The following is a 20,439-nucleotide window of genomic DNA, read 5'->3' on the forward strand; positions in this document are numbered from 1 at the left end:
TTCGAAAAAATATCACTTTTGGACAACGGTCAAAGTATCGTAAAAAGCTGCCAGCTGCTGCAGCCAATCAGATTGCAAGATATCAAAATATATCGCTTCAATTGAATAAATACTATAAAAATAAATGTATACGAACGTCGCAACAACGTGTAAAAAAGTTGCAAGAACGTTGCTCAATAATATGTCAAATATTATTCATTATGTGCCAGTACAGAATTACTTTAAAACGTGGATTTAACCTTGAAGATATAGCTATTAGCTAGGTACATTCCGCCAAATATCTCTCATAAAGTATAAACCGTGGAACGTCTTTGCCTAACGTTGTGCTTAACATCGTCACGACGTCCGCTGTAGAGTACAAATTTCCGCTTTTATAAGTTTGTTCCAAGACGTTTTCACTAGAGTATAAAAACTCTGTTAATAATTTAAAAATCAATTTTGTCAGCTACAAGTTTGGGCATTGGAAAAAGAATGGTGGGTTTATAAAGCTGTTTGTTTTTGTTTTTGTTTATTTTATTTTTTTCCTCTTGACAATCTTTGAAAGTTTTCTTAGCAATGCTCTCCAATGAGTTCTGTCTACACTAGTATAGCAAGCCTGCTTAATTTAGTCGTTCTTTGTAAGTTTTTTTTGTTTTCAATCACTGTAAAAACAAAAGTATTAAAACAAAATCAGTAGCGTATAGCCAGCCAGAAAATTTGGTCGTGCTATGTAAATTTCAGATCATGATTTTCATTCATTTCTATAGATTTGTATTGTTTTTACAGCAAGTGAACATAGAAAAAGTTAAATAGCATGAAAAAACTTGCAGGCTGGCTACGCCACTGAAGAAAATGAATTATGATGCTCTCTGTATCGTCTAAATTTTCACTGCTTTTTGTTTATCACCTAATAAAAATCGCCTTGTTTACATTTTTATGCCGCCATGTTTTTGGCGTGAATGAACTCACGTGGTTAGGATTAAAATACTCGATATTTAATATAATGCAATGAGAAAGTTAAAACTGTTCAAAGCGAAAGCGTGCTAAAACTCCTTTAGCTACCACAAAAATAAATCTTCGTAAGTCCAAAAAGAAGGAAATAGAGTGATAGCAACATCTTCAAAACCACAGTCTAAGTTACATTTTTTCAAATATGTATACTTCTTTCAGTGGGTAAAGAAATTTAGCTAGTTTATGTTTTCGTTGGTGAATAACAAATGTTCTCCATTTTTTTAAGTTTTTAATAAATCCAATAAGAGTAACCATTGTAGCCACACACAAAATTTTCCCTTCGTTATACGCGAAAGGAATACAAGAATAATTTTAAACATTTGAAAATAGAATGGGGAATTCCCAAGTTTAGAATTTTGTTATAAGAAATCGGTACGCCAGTTGCCTCATAAAAAATTATTTGTGCGTCCTAGTTTAAGCAAATTATGAATTTTAATATATGCCCCCCAATTATTGCGGATAAACTTTTTACTAATGTTAGCCGTGTTTAATGGATCATCCCATCTCATTGGTCTATCTATTTGTGACACATAATAATCAATCAGGCAATGTGCTTCTTCATCAATAGGGAAAGTTTTTGTTAAAAATTCACAAGGTATTAAAAAAATATAAAAAGTAGGTCCGAAATGGAATAAAAGAACAGTGTCGTCAGTCAATAAATAATAATGATAATAGAGTAGAAAACCATTACAATAAAACCTTGATATGTAGTCATCAAATGGATCAAGTGGATAAAAGCGTTTGCTATTAAGATCTAAACCTGGAAGTGTTTCATGAGTGGGATTTACAAAGAATAGTGCACTATTCTCTTTATAGCCCCTGCTATGCAAAGCGCACCAAGAATGAAAACCAACAGGAAATTTGATCTTTATCTTACCAACAGGTATATTTTCGTCGTTAAAAGCAAGACTTTCATAGTTATTCACTACATTATAAATTACAACGCCGGCTTTGCAACTAATAACACACAAATATCTTCCAGAAATAGAAAAACACAGTGAGATCACTCTACTACAACTAATACTGCGTTTCTTCTCACCTTTCATAACGTCCCATACAGTCAAAGTACCTTTGAAATATGTGACCATTGTGTACTTATCCCTGGAAAAACATTTGTTGGTAAAGAACTTGGAAGTAGAATCATCACAATGGAAGGGACTGGAAGATATTTTACCGTTAACATCTAGTACCGTATCAAGCTGGGAAGCAAAAATCAAATCAATGAATGGATGAAAGACAACGCAAATTTTTTCCGCTGTATATTGTTTAAGCTGACCAGCAATATTTTTTATCCATAAGCATCTGTTTGTTTTCAATGAAAAAAGTTGCACGGTGCATCCTTCATAACCACAGATGACATAATCATGATTTTGTGAAACATCAACACAAAACAAACGTTTATTTAAACGTAATAACCGAGCCTTCACAAATCCAGTGTCGTTGAGCTCACTAAAATAGCTGTTTTTCACACGTGTTTGAAGCATTATGGTGGCTTGAGACGACAAATCTTTGACTACGTTGGCAACTTGTCGCAAAAAAAATAACTCATTGTCAGAGAACATAGAGTACGTCATTACAGAATACACTTCATTAAATAACAATCGAATATCCTCAGAAATAAGAAAGTACACATCATGTGCGTTGAATAAAGAAAAATTTTCAACAGTCCGACGACCATCAACCAGCACAGAAGCAACTAAAACTTCCAAGTCGAGAAGATATTTACCAACATTTTCAACGATATAATCATTATCAGAAATATTAAGTAAATGAAGCAACCAATACTTGACTGAATACCTCACTGTCACATGTTTAATGACGTCATAGTTTACACCTTCAGCTTTGAGGTTATCCAAAGATTTTAAACAAACTTCTAAAACAAGTCGATGACCACAAGAAGTTTTTACTGAATAATCATGTTCTCGATCATCCAACAACCAATCATTTAAGGATTTGTGAAAAAACGAAACACATCCTTCTCCATTGCTAACAATCAGACAAGAGATAATTTTTCTAACCCCAAGTGATTCGCGACTCGAATTCAAACAAAGAACGTCATCAATCATTTTCCAAGGAAGAGGTTCTTTAGCAACAGCCAGAGCATTTAAAATTGACTGAAACTTTTCGTTACTGATATGAAACGAATCTAATTCTTTACTTAATCTTGTTAAGGAAATTTCGTAATATTCATTGAGATCTTTTGGTATGGACACATTCAACAAACCCTGATTTTTGACTTCACTGGTAAGAAGCGATGCAAACAACATAAGTCCGTCAGCTTTTTTTGCCAAAATATTTTTAAAATCAGAAAGGCTGTCAGTAGAGCCTATTCTTTCTTTAATCAATAATTTAATATCCTTTAAATTGCGATAATCGCTACAAGTAATGAACAATGGATTTAATTTTTCGAACTTATTTAAAGCAGCTTCGTTAGGTCTTGTTGTAATTACAAAGCGAAAACAAGGCGGAAGTTTGTGTAAGTGATTAGCAATCAAATTAGCAAGGTCATCTCTTTCTGGATAACCACATTCATCAAGGGCGTCAAGTACAACTAACATCGGCTTGGGAACTTCTGAGATTTCACAAAACAACTCAGTAAAAAGAAGGGAAAATAGTCCTTCAACATTCATGTCATTCAAAGGCTCTGAGAGTTTACCTGAAAGTTTTTTCTCAAGAAGTTCTTTGTATGCAGGAAAATTACGACTAATTTGCATCGCTAAAGATTGAAGAAGTACATTGGCTTTATTGTAACGACTGTTGTTGTGTTGAAAGAAATGAACTGCAGTCAAATATCGAGGAAAACGTTTACATAAAGTAGCTGCAATTACAGACTTACCCATACCAGGAACAGCAGAAATAACAAATGCACGATTTTGAGAACTGTCGTCTTCGAACCAAGCTAAAAACTCATCAAAAACCCATTCCCGTGTTCCCTCTAAAAATTTTTCATAATGATGTTTAATGTCGCTTTCAAAGTTACAGCTAACAAGGTTTTTTGTCAAAATATCTTCTTCTGGACCTAAGTGAGGGTGATGTCGTATTTCATGTACTTCGTCTTTAACTACTGCGACACTATCTTTTACCTGTTGCAATTCTTTCTTGACACCTTCCACTGTTTTCTTAATACCTTTCTGATTAGTTTTAATATCAGTTAAATCGCTCTTTAACATATCCCATTCTCTCAAAATTTTTTGGCATTCTTCATTACCAAACAACTCATTTTTCAATCTATCTATTTCTTCCTGACTTATTCCTAAACGAACTAATGGTTCGCTTATTTCTACCCAAAAATTTTGAAAGTCATTAGAGCTTACTGAAGTGTTAGGTAAGTGTGCAAAACGATCATTACGAAATAACCTGATACGGGTAATATCTGCTTCAGTTGAATAATCAGTGGGGTCATTTACTGACGTCCATATTCGATCACGAGGTGATTTTAAACCACAAATATTACGCAGGAGAATACAAAGTAAAGTAATGTCAAACTTATTTTCATTTGGTAATATTGGAGGAGGAGGATACAGTAGATCCCATTGATGTTGCTTTATTTGCTTATCTTTTAGCAATAAAAGCTTATTATAATTTTCTGTCTTATTTAAAACATTAAATAAATCAGTACCTGAGAGTTGTTTCCTCAATGTTATTCTTAAAGCTTCTCCACCAACATCAACAATTAATCTCATCAACTTCAAACCATTAGTTTTCTTTTTAGAGCTCAAGACAGACCCCATGTCAATGTTTGCTGAAAAAAAGTAGGTCAAACTTTAATGATACAAATTCATTGTGATTATAATCGAAAACCTGCGGCCGGTTACATAAAGGCAGATTAGTTTTATCCATTAGATTGCAAATTGTTTTGAACTTTTACAAAATCTCTTTAAAGGGAATAATACGTGATTTGAACTGAGCATTCACTGAAATAAAATATTGCTTCTACGATTACAAAAATTTCTTACCCCTAAGGAAAATATAAACACCTTTTTCTAATGTTTGAAAATTTTACTATCCGACGAATAATGCTATCCAGGCTTCGTGCAACCGTCTCCAGATGTACAAGGTACATAAAAAAAATAGGTACGTGTGTGTACATGTAGGTAGCCTTGTTCAGAGTTACAGTACATGGAACAAACAGTAGTCAGTAGTCCAACTGCTTAGTGTTGTATTTTTCATTAAATTAAGTGAGGTCCCAAGGCCATTTCCAAGGTAAAGTCCCAAGGTCATACCATGTGAGAAATAACAAAAAATATTTTCATGTCAAAATGCCACAAAATGAAATCATTCCTGCCTTTTGCATTTCTCTTCGGTACAAAACTTTCTCTTGCTCCATGTTTAATAAAAATGCCCAATAATTATAATTATGCCTCCTTTTTATTGCTCTCCTACGCTCAGTGCATGTTATGTGTGCTGGTGTTCACGTGCTAATATTGTGCAAAAGAAGCTGGCAAAAAAGATATATTAAATCGGTTTGTTGTGTTGTACGAATTTTTGCTTATTAATAGGACTATGTTGCCGATGATTCTGTTGCAATTTAAATTTTTATGTTTATTGTTAAAATGAGGAGGCATTGCACATGGTACATATATCATTGCTAATGTAGTTATTTTTCATAGGGACATAATATATTTCAATTCTTCGTCATTTTTGACGATCTGTTAAATCCAAATCGTCGTCATTACTAATTAAAATAAATATAAAGAAAACTATATCCTGTCTACTTTACATTTTCCTCACCAAAAAACAGAACACAGGGTGAGAGCTAAACAACATGATATACGAATAAAATACCGAACAAAATACAAGCAAACTACTACCTTGGATGACGTCAGAAAATTAGCTAGTTTCAGACTCCTCATTATCACGGACATCGTTCACAAGAATATACGATTTTATTGAATTTAACGCTTTTAAAAAATCAAACGATTTAACCAAATTCAAAACTTTTTCCTCAACGAGGATTAAAATCATCTAGAGAATTGATATTGATAAAAAAATTTTCATGGAAGGTAATAAAAATATAAAAATATAAAAATGTACATAGAAGGACCAAACATTTTATCACTCTGGCTACACCACTGAAAATTTTATTCTTTAAAAATTCATAATCATTATCATGGTTTAAAAGGTTTTGTGATAAAAAAAAAATGAGCAGGTGTAATTTATTTTGACTAATACTTCATTCACGACTTAGGACCTAAGGAAAACATAATGTAATTGAGGCACAGTCATAGGAACATATAGTATGATTTTATAGAGAACATACAGTAGATTGCATTGAATATTTTTGTGCCATGCATATCTTATTTTGCAAGTGATTACCTTAGTGGCAGTCAGACACTACCATTTTTTGACCAATAGGTGCTCTGAGCTGGCAGACTACACACAGTAATATAATTATATATACAGCAGTAAGTTTCACAGAAAGTGGTCTTTTTGTATATTCTCTATACTGTGGTTGGGGTGACATAAACATTTGGATGTAATGACCCCCAAAACAACAATGTTTTTCAAAGAAACTTAACACATGTAGCCTATATTATGCATACATAATATGATCTCCAAATTAACAATCATCCTACAGTCCTGCCACAGTTTTTCTTAATAAAAAACGAAGTGTGTCAAGAAGTCAACAAAAGTGATGAAAGCAATAAAAATGGTCAACAAAACATTGTAATAAGAAATTCAATAAAAAATTGGTCTGGCATAATTTTTATGAGAGTTGACCCAAAATTGTGTAAAACATGTTAGAATTTGTACGCCTATGACCAAAACCATTTTTCATTATTATTAGATTATTATTCTAAAAAAAATCAGGCAAACTGAACAGAATTCATTACGAAATTTAAATATACGTAAATGTAAATAAGTATGCCCATTATTTAAGGAGCCTTTGCATTGAACCCCAGCAGTGTTGTGTAAAACCTCTTTAGGTTAGTATATACTAGATATAATAAATATTTAATAAAGCTTTTACAACAATTTACAGAACACTCAGAATCTTGGTGCTCTCATTAGTCAATCCTAACAAGTGTCTTCCGCATCTTATGCTGTGATGGAGAAAGTTTTAAGACCACAACGTTTTGACACCAACCCTAACGCTCAAGACGCTGCTAGATCGTGGTTGCACTGGTTTGCTACTTTCCAAAACTTTGTAGTTGCTATACCTAACGAAGAAGTGAACAAATTAAAGGCTCTAGTCAATTATGTTTCTGCCGACGTTTATCAAACTTTTCTGTGAAGCGACAACCTACGAGGAAGCTATAGAATTGTTAAAAAATCTCTATGTTAAGGTTCCTAATGAGATATTTTCGCGACATAAGTTAGCTACTCGTAAACAACAATCTGGCGAGAGCCTGGATGAGTATTTGCAAGAATTAAAATTGCTAAGCAAAGATTGTAATTTTCGTAGCGTGACATCAAATCAATATCGAGACGAAGCTGTACGAGACGCGTTTATAGCAGGTCTTCGTTCAACTAACATCCGCCAACGTCTTCTTGAGAATAAAACATTAGACCTTCAGACAGCTTTTGATCAAGCCCGAGCCTTAGATACAGCACAGAGAACTTCTGAAACTTATGCAGACGGAATTCCAATAACAGCTGCTGCTCTATCAAACAAGGACGGGGAGAATTCGTTTATTAATCAACGGGCATTCGAAAACCAAGATAAAACTGATCAATCTGACGGACATCAAGAGAACAACGGCATAGAAAGGTACGTTGCCGCCTCTTCTAGATCAGCGAAATGTTTCTTCTGCGGTAATCGACCACACCATCGTTCCGCATGCCCAGCTAAAGAAGCCTATTGTTATTAATGTAAAAAGAAAGGACATTTCCAAAGAGTATGTAAATCGGTCGCTCCTCAGGCTTCGTATATAGCATTAGCATCAACTAAACATACAGTAGCAAAGTCACTAAAGAAAGCCTGTATTGATGTCTTGATTAATGGAAAATCTTGCGAAGCTCTAATTGATTCGGGAAGTACACATAATTTTATACATCCTAAAGCAAGTAATCTGAGATTGAACGTTTATACAACTCAAGAGAAAGTAACAATGGCTGCATCCTCGTTTTCTTCTAAAATTCAAGGCTATTGTCTTGCAGATATTATACTTAAAGAGCGAGAGTATGCGAAAGTAAAACTGTTTGTCTTAACAAATTTATGTACGAACGTGATATTAGGACAAAATTGGCAGGAAAAACATGAAAGCATAATTATTGAGTATGGGGGAAAATCGCCCTCTTTAACGATATATGGTTTATCAACTAGAAATATAGGGCCACCGCCGTTGTTTCAATTTTTGTCTGAAGATTGTAGACCGGTAGCTGCAAAATCAGGAAGATACAGTGCCGAAGACAGAGCGTTCATCGCAACGGAAGTGTCGAAATTGCTTGAAGAAGGGGTTATTGAAGAAAGTGACTCTCCCTGGAGAGCCCAAGTCGTTGTAACCAAGAACGAAAGACAAAAGAAAAGACTAGTAATCGATTACTCTGAAACAATTAATAAGTTTACTCAGTTGGACGCTTATCCGATGCCAAGAATAGATGATACAGTAAACGCAGTTGCCCAATATAGTGTCTTTAGCACTGTAGATCTTAAAAGTGCATACCATCAAGTACCTATCAAAAATAAAGAGAGAAAGTATACGGCTTTTGAAGCTAACCATCGACTTTATCAGTTCCGTAAAATCCCATTTGGTGTAACTAATGGAGCGGCGGCCTTTCAACGATCAATGGATACTTTCATATCCGAAGAGGCTTTAGAAGATACTTTCGCGTATTTAGACAATATTACTATATGCGGTTACAATCAGGAGCATCATGATAAAAATTTGGAACTTTTTATGAAAGCAGCGAGGAAACGTAACCTAACATTTAATGAAAACAAGTGCGTTTTTTCGGTAACTTCAATTAGTATACTCGGAAGTGTTGTATCTCAAGGGGAGATTAAGCCGGATCCGGAGAGACTAAAACCTTTGCGGGAGCTGCCAGCCCCACGTGATGCAAAAGCTCAAAGGCGTGTCATCGGTTTGTTTTCATATTACTCCCAATGGATTAAAGATTTTTCAACTAAAATTAGACCTTTGTCTCACAATTTAGCTTTTCCATTATCAAATGATGCGTTGCAAGCGTTTGATTTACTGAAAAATGATATTGAGAATGCTGTAGTAGGATCAATTGATGAATCTTATCCTTTCCAAATAGAGACCGATGCATCAGAATTTGCACTTTCAGCGACATTAAATCAACAAAGACGACCAGTAGCATTCTTCTCAAGAGCACTAAATGGTTCAGAACTAAAACACTCGTCAGTAGAAAAGGAAGCAGCTGCTATCGTGGAGGCCGTTCGTAGGTGGAAACATTATCTAACAGGTAAACATTTCAAACTAGTAACGGATCAGAGGTCAGTAGCTTATATGTTCAATTTGAAACGTCATGGTAAGATTAAGAACGATAAAATAATGCGGTGGAGATTGGAACTTTCTACGTATGATTTTGACATAATATATAGAACAGGAGAAGAAAATATACCAGCGGATACCTTATCGAGAGTGAAGGTTATGTCGCTTACACTGGATAAACTTTTCGAACTTCATAAAGCACTGTGTCATCCTGGAGTATCTCGCATGAGTCACTTTGTAAAAAGCCGAAATTTACCATTTTCGATAGAAGAAATTAAGCGCATGACCGAATCATGTAAAGACTGCCGAGAATGTAAACCCCAATACTATCGACCTGCACAGTCACATCTGATAAAAGCAACACAGCCGTTTGAAAGACTGAACCTAGATTTTAAAGGTCCGCTGCCTAGTACGGACAAGAAACGATATATATTGACTATCATAGATGAGTATTCTAGATTCCCATTTGCGTTACCATGTGAAGATGTTAGCGCTCGGACTATTGTTGCTTGTCTTTCAGAATTATTCTCAGTTTTTGGTATGCCACTGGCAAGAGGTGATGCTGGATGCACTCCATTCGATTAGGTCCTTGTTATGTACGGCTACAAACGCTACTCCTCATGAGCGATTACTTTCTTTTCAACGTAAGTCAACGAGCGGGGTGTCGGTCCCTTCATGGTTAGCTACACCAGGAAAGGTTCTATTAAAACGTCAAGCGCGAAATTCAAAGTTTGAACCATTATTGGACGAAGTACATCTAATACAAGCAAACCCTCAATATGCTTACATTCGACACGCTGATGGAAGAGAGGATACCGTATCAACAAAATACTTAGCACCTCAAGGAGACTTAGGATTTCAAGACGGTACAACAACTTCTGCCCCTTCAATAGAAGTTCAAGACACTACAATACGTCCCACAGAAGACGCAAAGATAGAGATATCTACGCCAACGGAAGAAGTGAGAGGAACAAATTCATATGATGAGAGTGTTGAACAGCAGTCGTCGCAATTACGACGTTCGGAAAGAAGAAGAGCACCAGATCGATTAACTTATGATTAAAATAAAATAAAACAGAACGAATCAACTAACATTTATTAAAGTCATTCTATTACCTTGAGTTAGTTAAGGACAGTTATATTAAATTTAGCTACATATATGTTTAGGTATTTTTTGTTGTTAGGGTGAATGAACAGAATTCATTACGAAATTTAAATATACGTAAATGTAAATAAGTATGCCCATTATTTAAGGAGCCTTTGCACTGAACCCCAGCAGTGTTTTGTAAAACCTCTTTAGGTTAGTATATAGAAGATATAATAAATATTTAATAAAACTTTTACAACACAAACTACATGAAATAGCTAGCAACTGAAGAATAAAAACATATCATGTACATAAATTAATATGAGTCCCCAGCCACAATTATTGATATTCCTGTACTTGAATGAATCCAAGTAAATAGATAAATCTTGTAACAAAAATATATTTAGCAACCACACATCGTCCACAATCATTGATCAGTTATAAAAGATGAAGAACGCATATAAAATATTGACTTTAGTATGTTATTTTAGTAGCAAATCAACAGATATCAACAAACAAGTTTTATCATATCAAAAGTTCAAAATATGTTGATGTACATAACTAAGTGATGAAAAACCTCTACAACAATCATTTTAAGATTAAACAATGACAAAAATAACTTTCGAACAAGAACAAATCATGCTAAACACAGTGATTCAAAGTTCCGTTTCACTTATATTCATTTCCTATACAATGTTTGAAACCTAACTTGAATATCTCGTTTATATTTGTTGTATTTTATGGTTTGACAATAAGCATGTTCAAATGCTTATCAAGATTAACAAAGGAAACTAGTTTTAAGGTCGAATCATACCTACATTAGTCAAAGTCTTACTTAAATGAAAAACTGTCTTTGTTCTACTTAGATAGATAAGTAAATTAAAATTAATTTGAGTCGCCATCTAAGGATGCAAAATCTTTATCTTACCGTTTTATTAGATGGAAGGAGTAATTCTTGATATCATGATCATATATCGCCAGAAAAATATCTCCAACTTACGTTGACGTGGATGTATTTGATAACATAAAGAATTTTAAACATTTCTCACAGCAGGCTGCAGCTTCCTTATTTATGTGCAATTGTGTTACGCGCGCGATCTCGCGTGACTTCCACGTATGTATGGTTAAGGTCTTATACTTTGGGTAACTCTCAAAACAAAATACAACCAACCGTTAACTCAAACACTTTCACCAAACGGTTCATTAAAATATCTTATATGTAAATAGTAAAACACGAAAAAAAAAGGACGCAATAATAACGAATGACTTTACTACCTTTTTACAATGCATATGAAAAACGAGAATGTTTTAAGGGTTTGTCATAGCAAATGTTTTTCAATATCTGTGCTGGGCCTTTCAAAACCTATGCTAGGTTTTTTGATACCTACGTTGGACTCGTTTTATCCACCAATTTTTCCGATTGTTAATTTTCTTTGTAGTCAATAGACCACTTTTCTTTTGTCCTTATTTTCTACTGTTCTGGATAAATTTTGAGATTCATCAACAAAGTCTTAAGGTTTTCTAGAGATCATATTTGTTCAGCAATTTGTCGAACTTGTCATGAAGCAGCCAGGGTTGCAATTTTAAATATTTGTGTTACAAGTTTTGTTTCGCCAGACTTTCGTCCGTTGCTGTAGTTGTGATATTCTCTAACCAAACTTCTTTCGTTGTCAACCACTTTGGATCCATTCACCACCGATCGTTTCCTTTACTCACTTTACCACCTCTGCTCGCTAGGTCTGCAGGATTATCTTGTCCAAGAATGTGTCTCCACTGGATGTAGTTTCTTTCCTGTATCTTCCTCTCCAGATTCCCTACGAATTGCTTTAGATCATCACTTTCACCATTCCGTTTCCAATGGAGAGCTACAGTTCTACTCAGCCTTGCGAAAACATTGCCAATTGGGTTTCCGTCCAGCGCTTCTTGACGTTATAAAAAAGGTTTGTTGCCATTTGTGCAGATATAATTTCTAAGCGTGGTATTGTCAGGTCCTTCTTAGAAAGACAAGATTTGGCAGCCACCTGGCCCTTGCACGTACCTAGAGAATGCCTGCTTTAAGTCACCTGTTAATGCAACATCTCAACATCACCTTCCACAATTGATTCTGCAGATGTGAACCGCCTTGTAAACATTCATTCATGGATGGTGCTTTATCATCATCACGCGCAGATCCGTCATACACGATCCATAACTCTGTTGTTTCTGCTGACGGCTTAACTACTGGTTTACAAGCAAGTAGAACTCTTTACCTTGAGCCTCCATTTTTTCTACCTTTACTATTCCTTTCTTCAACTATTTCAGCATAATCTCGTTATACTGCTCCATGATATATTTTGTTTTTATAATATTTAGTCAAATTTTTAAACTTCTAATATTACCACATTTACTGTTTGTTAACGGTGGATGATTTTACTTCCAGGGTGATCCTGTCTCATAGCAACCTTCTTCACTTCTCTGCAGCTGCTCTTTAAACTCACTGTACACATTCTGCTGATCATTGGTTCGAGAGTCCTCAAGTCCAAGAAAATCTAATCTACACAGTCGCTCGTACTCTTCGTGAGGTACTTGGGTAAAAAGCAGTTTATTAAGGTTAGCCTCCTCTCCGGTTGACATGGTTGTCCATCTTAGTTTTGTGAGCTCTGCAACAGGCTGACCTGGGGATCCAACGTTCTGCTTTAACGTGATTTTAATTTTTGAGTAATTCCCCGCTACTAAGAATAATCGTATGGGGAGTTTTCCTTTTCTTGTCATCATCATTCATGCTTATGCCACTTAGATGCGTGTACTCTGAAGTTTATATTGCATACTTTTGATTGTCAAGTATTAAAAATTCCCTTTTGGCTTCTCGTGTTACTTCTGTTTGAATTTGAAATTCCTCTTTTACGTCAGTCATTTTTATCTGATAAACTCCAACCAATTTTGTTGTTGTGCCAAACGTCATCTCAACAGATCCGATTTACCCCTTATTAAGTTGCTGCTTAAAAATGTCGAGGAACGTTTTGGTGAGGCGTAAGACTTCCTGCCCCCGTATCAATTAGAGCACGACATTTATACCCATTCACTTTACCAACAACAACGTGATGAACTACTGCTTTGGACTCATTAGATTTAGTATTCAGTAATCAATCATTCGTTGAACTGGTGGTAGCTTGGTTTTCACAGGAATTTTTGAAGTTAGAATTATGATGCCTTTGCTTGTAATAGCGAAGTTGGATTTGCTACAACACTCGAAAGCCTGATGTCCCTCCTCAGTGCAATTAAAGCAAGACGATTAGCCATAGATATCTTATATACACTAGATAGTGCATCCCACCCTGTCAACAGGCAAAAATTCAAGAATGATCGCAGTCGCAGCTTACGAGTGGCGTCCATAATGGTCGTTCCCACGAAGCGTGTTATTTAATACAATTTCTATTGTGGATGTGGAGAAAATCGGCAATACAGCGTGGTTTATTTTCACCAGATATTAATCATTCAGTATTTTTAGTTCTGGCAGTACAAATTAAAATGGCACTTTGATTCAAAATTATTGGCTTCAAAATGGGGTTTAACGAAAGAAACAGCACCAATCAGCGTTTGTCTTGTAAAATTTCCAGTAGCTTGTAACAATTTCAAAGTAGTCGCATCCAAACTGTATTTTCAATGCACAAATGTACTAAAATTTAGCGTTTATCATAGTATTTCATAAACGAGTGAGAACGACCAATATGGCTACGGTCTTTTCTCAAGGAGAAAACTTTTGGCTTCAATTTTTGTTATGCAGATGCGCTATCTAGGGTATATAAAATATTTATGTGATCAGCGCTGAGAAATTTTTTACGTTCTGCTGACGTAGGAACTTTACCAATTGACAGATGAATGGTTGGTTTCATTGCAATAAACACATCGTTTTGTTTAACTTCGTGTTGGCACGTTTGCAATGCACTAAATCGGGGATGTCTCGGCATGATGTTCTTAAAGTCATGTTTATCATGAATTTTGATGGATTTCTCTCCGTCCATTTCCTATGTGCGTCAGTAAGTTGGATAAAATCCCATTGCTTATGATTATCATTCATGCGCACTAAATTGCCCCGAACTCCCTCTAATTTATTAAGGCACATACGAGCATACCCGTTTACCTTTTTTAGTTTTCCCACAGTTTCAAGTGATTGAACGTTAAAAAAAAGTTTATCATAAAATGCGCGGATCTTACTGCAGTGTGTTCCCTGCATGTTAGGTAAATCGATGATGTTCTGTACATATAGGCGCTGACTATTTCACTGGTATCTTTAAACTTCGATTGTAGGATGTTCTTTGTTTGATGATATCCTTTGACAGAAAAGGCTAAACCATCTATGCACGATTTAATCTTAAGACCAGCAGGGATCAAGAGGTAGTCATAGCCAGTAGCAGTGAGCGAAATAAATTAAAGCTGCTCAATTTAAACTGAAAGTACTTTAAGAAAAGCACTATTGGTATAGAACTTCTAAAGAATATAATTTCACCAATTTATTTTGACTAACACTAGATCCGCCACTGCTTGGGAGACAGTAATTTATTTTGACTAACACTAGATCCGCCACTGTATGGAGACAGTAATTTATTTTGAATAACCCTAGATCCGCCACTGCATTGGAGAAAGTAATTTATTTTGACTAGCCCTACATCCACCACTGCTTGGGAGACAGTAATTTATTTTGACTAACCATAGATCCGCCACTGCTTGGAGACAGTAATTTATTTTGAATAACCCTAGATCCGCCACTGCATTGGAGACAGTAATTTATTTTGACTAACCCTACATCCACCACTGCTTGGGAGACAGTAATTTATTTTGACTAACCCTAGATCCGCCACTGCTTGGGAGAGAGTATTTTTTTCAAGTGAGACAACTTTGTCACCGCAGGGACATCCGCTTAATCAATGTCAACTTCAAATTGATTCCAAAATGGCATCTAATCTGTTGCTGTACAATCAAATTTGGTGACCACATGTGCTTGGGTAACTTTGGTCTGGTGTTCTTCGCTTTCTCATGGTCTTTTCGCAAGGATTCCATTTTCAACTCATATTTCAACCGTGGTTTTTGTTGCAACTTTTCGCGCTTCAATTGCTCTTAGAGTATGTCATGACGTAGTTTTGTTGCTCTCTTTTCTTCTAGCAATTCTTGTTCTTTTTATTCTTCTTCCTCCCTAGCTCCGTTGGTCTGCTTTACATTGATTGTCAATTTTTTACAATCAAATCCTTCCAACTCTAAGTTGATTTCATTTACCCATTTTTCGATTTTGTCATCCTTATCACCTCTCTCAATTCGAAGTTCTTGAATTCTGAGTTTCAGTTGATCAAATTGTGAAATTAGTTTGCCAAATGTAGTTTTCTGCAGCTATTAATGGCTCAATCTGAAAACAGCTCGCACATTCATAGTGATCTTTTTAGTTTAGAGATAATGCTTTATACCAGTATATAAGTTACATCTATATTTCAATCACGTTTGAATTATAATCATATTCCTTAGTTCCACGAATAATAATTCATACGGTTCAATAACTTCTAAAGCTGCTCGTGACTAGACGGATCCAGTGTCAACTGACTTCATCGAAAATTTCTATACTATTGACAACTTCAAAAAGCAAAGTACTTCTCCAATAGAAACAAAATTGTATTTCACAACGCCATAGAGAATGATCCTCAGGCAAGTTTAACTTCAACATTAAGGGCCTAGCTCATCTCCTTTTCTTGAGGCGATATATATACGTCTCAAAAAGCCTGTGCTAATTTCTGGACCAAAGGCTTCTAAAGAACTTGCTATATTTTAATTCCATTGATGTAATTCTAGACAGTAACACCTCCTTTCATCGCCTTTCTTTCTTTCATTGCTTACGTCATTTCTTTGTAACAACTATTTAAGATTACGCATGCTTGTAAACAATGACTTAGCTTGATAATGACTTTGAACTAAAGTCGAAATATTGCTTTGAATTTTGTCTCTTGCTTTTATAACTCGAATCTTGAGTTTACAAGATGGTGTTTTTTGGAGTGTGTTTTTTCCTTTAATGTATTGTATGTTTACACTCATACAAAATGAACAATAAGGTATGTTCAAAGAGTGTAAAATGTACTGCCATGTTTCATATTTACTAATATAATTCACTCGCATGTTTATTATATTGACAATGACAAGAGAGAAGAAGCGTTTATGTATTTTAACTTTAATGAAATCGATGTTATTGTTTGTTACATGAAAACGATTAAATTCGGTGGAACTGTTAGTTTATTACATATTTACTGACAAATTTTCGGATTTTAGAAACGGATCCTGTGAACACAAAAAAGTGAGTCTGATTCGTCCATCTACAAAATCGTATGAAAATAGAGCTTGTTCCAGTTTCATCAAACAAGATCAAAGAAAACTGATTAGTCAAATTACATAGATTTGAAAAAGACAAGTAAACTAGAATAAAATACGAAAAATATATCGATAAATATTCTGGATAACACAAATATAAATATCTAAACGAACATAAATATCAACAAAATTATCCGACATTCTGAGCAATCAACCAAATTAAAGTCGGAACCGAAACAATCAGATACGACAAATCGGATTGTGTGAACGGGCCTATGTGCATAACAAACGCAAGTCATGAATTTTCAGCGCTAAGAATATATTTTAGTGTTAACAGCAGAGAACGTTGATTCCAAGAGAACATAATGCACATTCAAGTGTGCATATACAGAAATAAAGAATCCCCGAGAATTCAACATAAACTTTTTCTACGAGCATCTACTTCTAAAAGTGCAATTCTACTTCATTTTACCCGCTACATTTAACCTGCAACTTTAGACATAAGGTCACTTTTTCAGACAGAAAAACTATGTATAGATAAGGTCTTTGGCAGAGAGCTTATATGCTAACTATATTCACATGTAAAATAAACTTTTGCGAAGCATTTTTTGATTGATGTTTTAAAACATTTTGGTTTTACTTTCCTACAATTTGGCAAATGGAACAATTTCATGATAATTTTGCTGAACACAACCAAATAAAAAGAAGTAAAATTTTATAAAGATCCGCGTTTAATCCCCTTATCCGTGCTTTATCCCTACATGCGTGTTTTATCTCAACACGAATTGGACTATATACCAGACAGACGGGAAGTTGCTAGTACCGGTCGTAGGAGGGGATAAAATTGATATTTGTGATCGCTTGCGTTAATATGTGTGAGCTAAGAAAGATTAATACGTGACGTCCGAGTTACAATTTTCTTAACCTTTTAAAGTTAGTAAAGATAAATTCTTTGATTAAGTATACAGTCTTAAATTAATTCGAGAAAGCATTGTCCAAATGAGCTTTAAAGGTTTGAAAAGATGTAAATAAACGTGTCATTAAACTGAGGTCAAATTTATCATAATTATACTACCAAAATGTACCTAAATGTAGCTCAGTAAAATCTTTCACTGTTTTCTATTGTATTAAAACACGAAGTATACAAAATAAAGAAGAAAAGTAGTTGATTTTTGTGATCGAGCAACTATGATGGCTTTATTGTTATTTAATCGTCCCTTTCTTGCAATTCTAAATGTCATCATGGCATGTACAAAGTAAGCACAAAGGTTGTATGCATGAAAACATAATATGAATGAGTCAAATATCTAAACATGAAGCTAGTATATTTATTAGTAAAAGCAAATCACATAACAATGCCCCTATTTCTTATCAGACGAGTGTAAACAGCTAACAAAATTATGTGATAGTCATTGCCTTAACCATGTCAATAAACTTATTGGCAGTGTTGGTATATAATTCATCATGAATATCCCACATGATTCAGATATCATTCCTTTTGTAAATTGTTTTGTTTACCCATTTAATACAATGTTCCTGTTGCTTGGTTAGCAGTTAGATCATTTTAATGTATAATTCTCAATATAAAATGCTTGATTTTAAATTACCTGTGTGTTTTGTAATGGCGAAGGATGAATGTGTATGGGTGAAAGTTGAATGTGTATAAATGCTCATCTTTGTTAAATTAAGTGTCCTGCTACATATATATATAGCACATTATACTGAAAATTACTGAAATAAATTGAATTAGTACATGACTACATACATATCAGTTTAAAAATCATAATCATAATTCATACTTTAATGTTACATCAATCTTTTATCCATGTAAGTTTTGTTACATAAACACATTTAAATAGCGAACAAAATGAAGAGTGAATCCGGATCTCCTTCAACAAATAGTCTAATAAAACATTAATGACATCTCTGTAGAACATTCTAGTTATATTACTAAGTATACATCACTGACTAAAAACAATTGTTACAGAAATAAAAATACATATATAAACATCTCATGCAGAGTACATAATAACATTGAGATTAGTCAAATTCCAAAGGACTAATGCTAAATCTTATAAAGTTTCACAAGTTTTAACTCGGGAATAGAGAATCACCTATCTAAGACGGGTTTGAATGCCAATGGTTAAGACACGATTATCGAAACTGTGAAGGGATTTTTTCCCCTCATTAATCAAGATATGCATACATGTATATTCTTGCACAAGTCAGTTCGTATTATAAAGAACCTTTGTTATTGAATAAACCATTGTAAATTATGAATACGAGGCAAACATCAACTGCACGCAATTATATTTACGTATGATCAATGAAGACACTGTAGATACAACAGTAAAGGTTGCAATGAAAGTAAACCTTTAAACTGTCAAACAAACATCATCACAAGTATAATTTTAGAAGTTCACAGTGTTGCATGAATCAACATTTCACAAAAATAGATTCGGTTGCGTTCTTTCTTTGTGTAAATACATTCTAACTATGTTTAACATTTGCTTATTTTACAAATGTTCTTACTTTTAAAATGAATGGTTTGTTCAATACAATTAACAACATTTTGTTAGACACACAGCGATTAGTCAAAAGTGGCGTTGGTATAAAAGGGAGGTGATGCATGATTGGACATGCTAACCACCTACATAAATTTTCAGAGATTCCCATTTTTTCCATAGACAAGTATGCTATTTCACCTCTCCCATATCTTTGAACAGGTTTTGCTTTCCTTTACCATTCAGCTTATTGTCAATAGTTAGAAAATTGGTATATCATTTTCGATATGATTGCTCATGCATGTTTAGTCATATTTTATCAAGATGCTGCTTTAGCTAATTTGTTATGTCGGTAATGTAGTTCTAAAATATCGCTTAATTTTTCTGAAATTACCATCGTTTTAGAAGTAAGACGACCGTGTGAACAGAATTATGCCTGCTTTAGTTCTTAACATGTCACATAATCAACAAACGGATGAGAGATTTAATATAAACAACGCGACCACACACATATCAGTTTAAAAATGGTGACATTATTCATACCTTATTGTTACATCAATCTTTCATCCATGTAAGTTTTGTTACATAAACACATTTAAATAGCGAACGAAAATGAAGAGTGAGTCAGAGCCTCCTTTAACAAACAGTGTAATAAAACATTGATGACATCTATGTAGAACATTCTAGTTATATAACTAAGTATACATCGCTGACTAAAAACAATTGTTATAGAAAAGAAAATACATAAATAAGAACCTCATGCAGAGTACATAAGAACATTGAGATTAGTAAAATTTTAAAGGACTAATGCTAAATCTTATAAAGTTTCATAAGTTTTAACTCAGGAATAGCGAATCATCTAAGACGGGATTTGAATACCAATGATTAAGACACGCTTTTCAAAACTGTGAATGGATTTTTTCCCTTCATTAATCAAAAATTCTATACATGTATATTCTTGCACAAATCAGTTCATATTATAAAAAACCTTTGTTATTGAATAAACCATTGAAAATTATGAATACATGGCAAACATCAACTGCACGCAATTATAATTACTTATGATCAATAAAGACACTGTAGATACAACGCTTGATACGGTTACAATGCTTGATTATTCCCAATGGTTATTGAA

At 34.3% G+C, this 20,439-nt stretch overlaps 1 protein-coding gene and 1 long non-coding RNA gene across 2 annotated transcripts; both read right to left on the reverse strand.

Annotated features, from left to right (window-relative positions):
* Positions 1–1,927: 1,927 nt before the first annotated feature.
* Positions 1,928–11,565, reverse strand: LOC124452016. The gene is made up of 4 exons (XM_047002611.1): positions 11,405–11,565; positions 2,322–4,732; positions 2,030–2,189; positions 1,928–1,947 (listed from the first exon to the last, which is right to left on the reverse strand). The coding sequence occupies exons 2-4, from the start codon at positions 4,719–4,721 to the stop codon at positions 1,928–1,930; spliced, it is 2,580 nt and encodes an 859-aa protein (XP_046858567.1). The 5' UTR covers positions 4,722–4,732; positions 11,405–11,565.
* Positions 11,566–15,645: 4,080 nt separating this feature from the next.
* LOC124450409 lies at positions 15,646–18,757 on the reverse strand. Its single transcript, XR_006949968.1, has 2 exons — positions 18,600–18,757; positions 15,646–16,805 (listed from the first exon to the last, which is right to left on the reverse strand). It is a non-coding gene; the product is annotated as an uncharacterized LOC124450409 (long non-coding RNA).
* Between the last annotated feature and the right edge of the window lie 1,682 nt (positions 18,758–20,439).

The sequence above is a fragment of the Xenia sp. Carnegie-2017 genome, unplaced genomic scaffold (genome assembly GCF_021976095.1).
Source record: "Xenia sp. Carnegie-2017 unplaced genomic scaffold, XeniaSp_v1 HiC_scaffold_24, whole genome shotgun sequence".
Classification (NCBI taxonomy): Eukaryota; Metazoa; Cnidaria; class Anthozoa; order Malacalcyonacea; family Xeniidae; genus Xenia; species Xenia sp. Carnegie-2017.

Bases quoted from the DNA above. Each gene is read 5' to 3' on its own strand.
- LOC124452016 (XM_047002611.1), bottom strand. From the start codon at position 4,721: ATGGGGTCTGTCTTGAGCTCTAAAAAGAAAACTAATGGTTTGAAGTTG. The intron at 2,190-2,321 runs GTGCAACTTTTT...TTTGCTTCCCAG, and splicing joins GTGGTTATGAAGGATGCACC to CTTGATACGGTACTAGATGT. The intron at 1,948-2,029 runs GTGAGAAGAAAC...GTGTGTTATTAG, and splicing joins TGTATGGGACGTTATGAAAG to TTGCAAAGCCGGCGTTGTAA.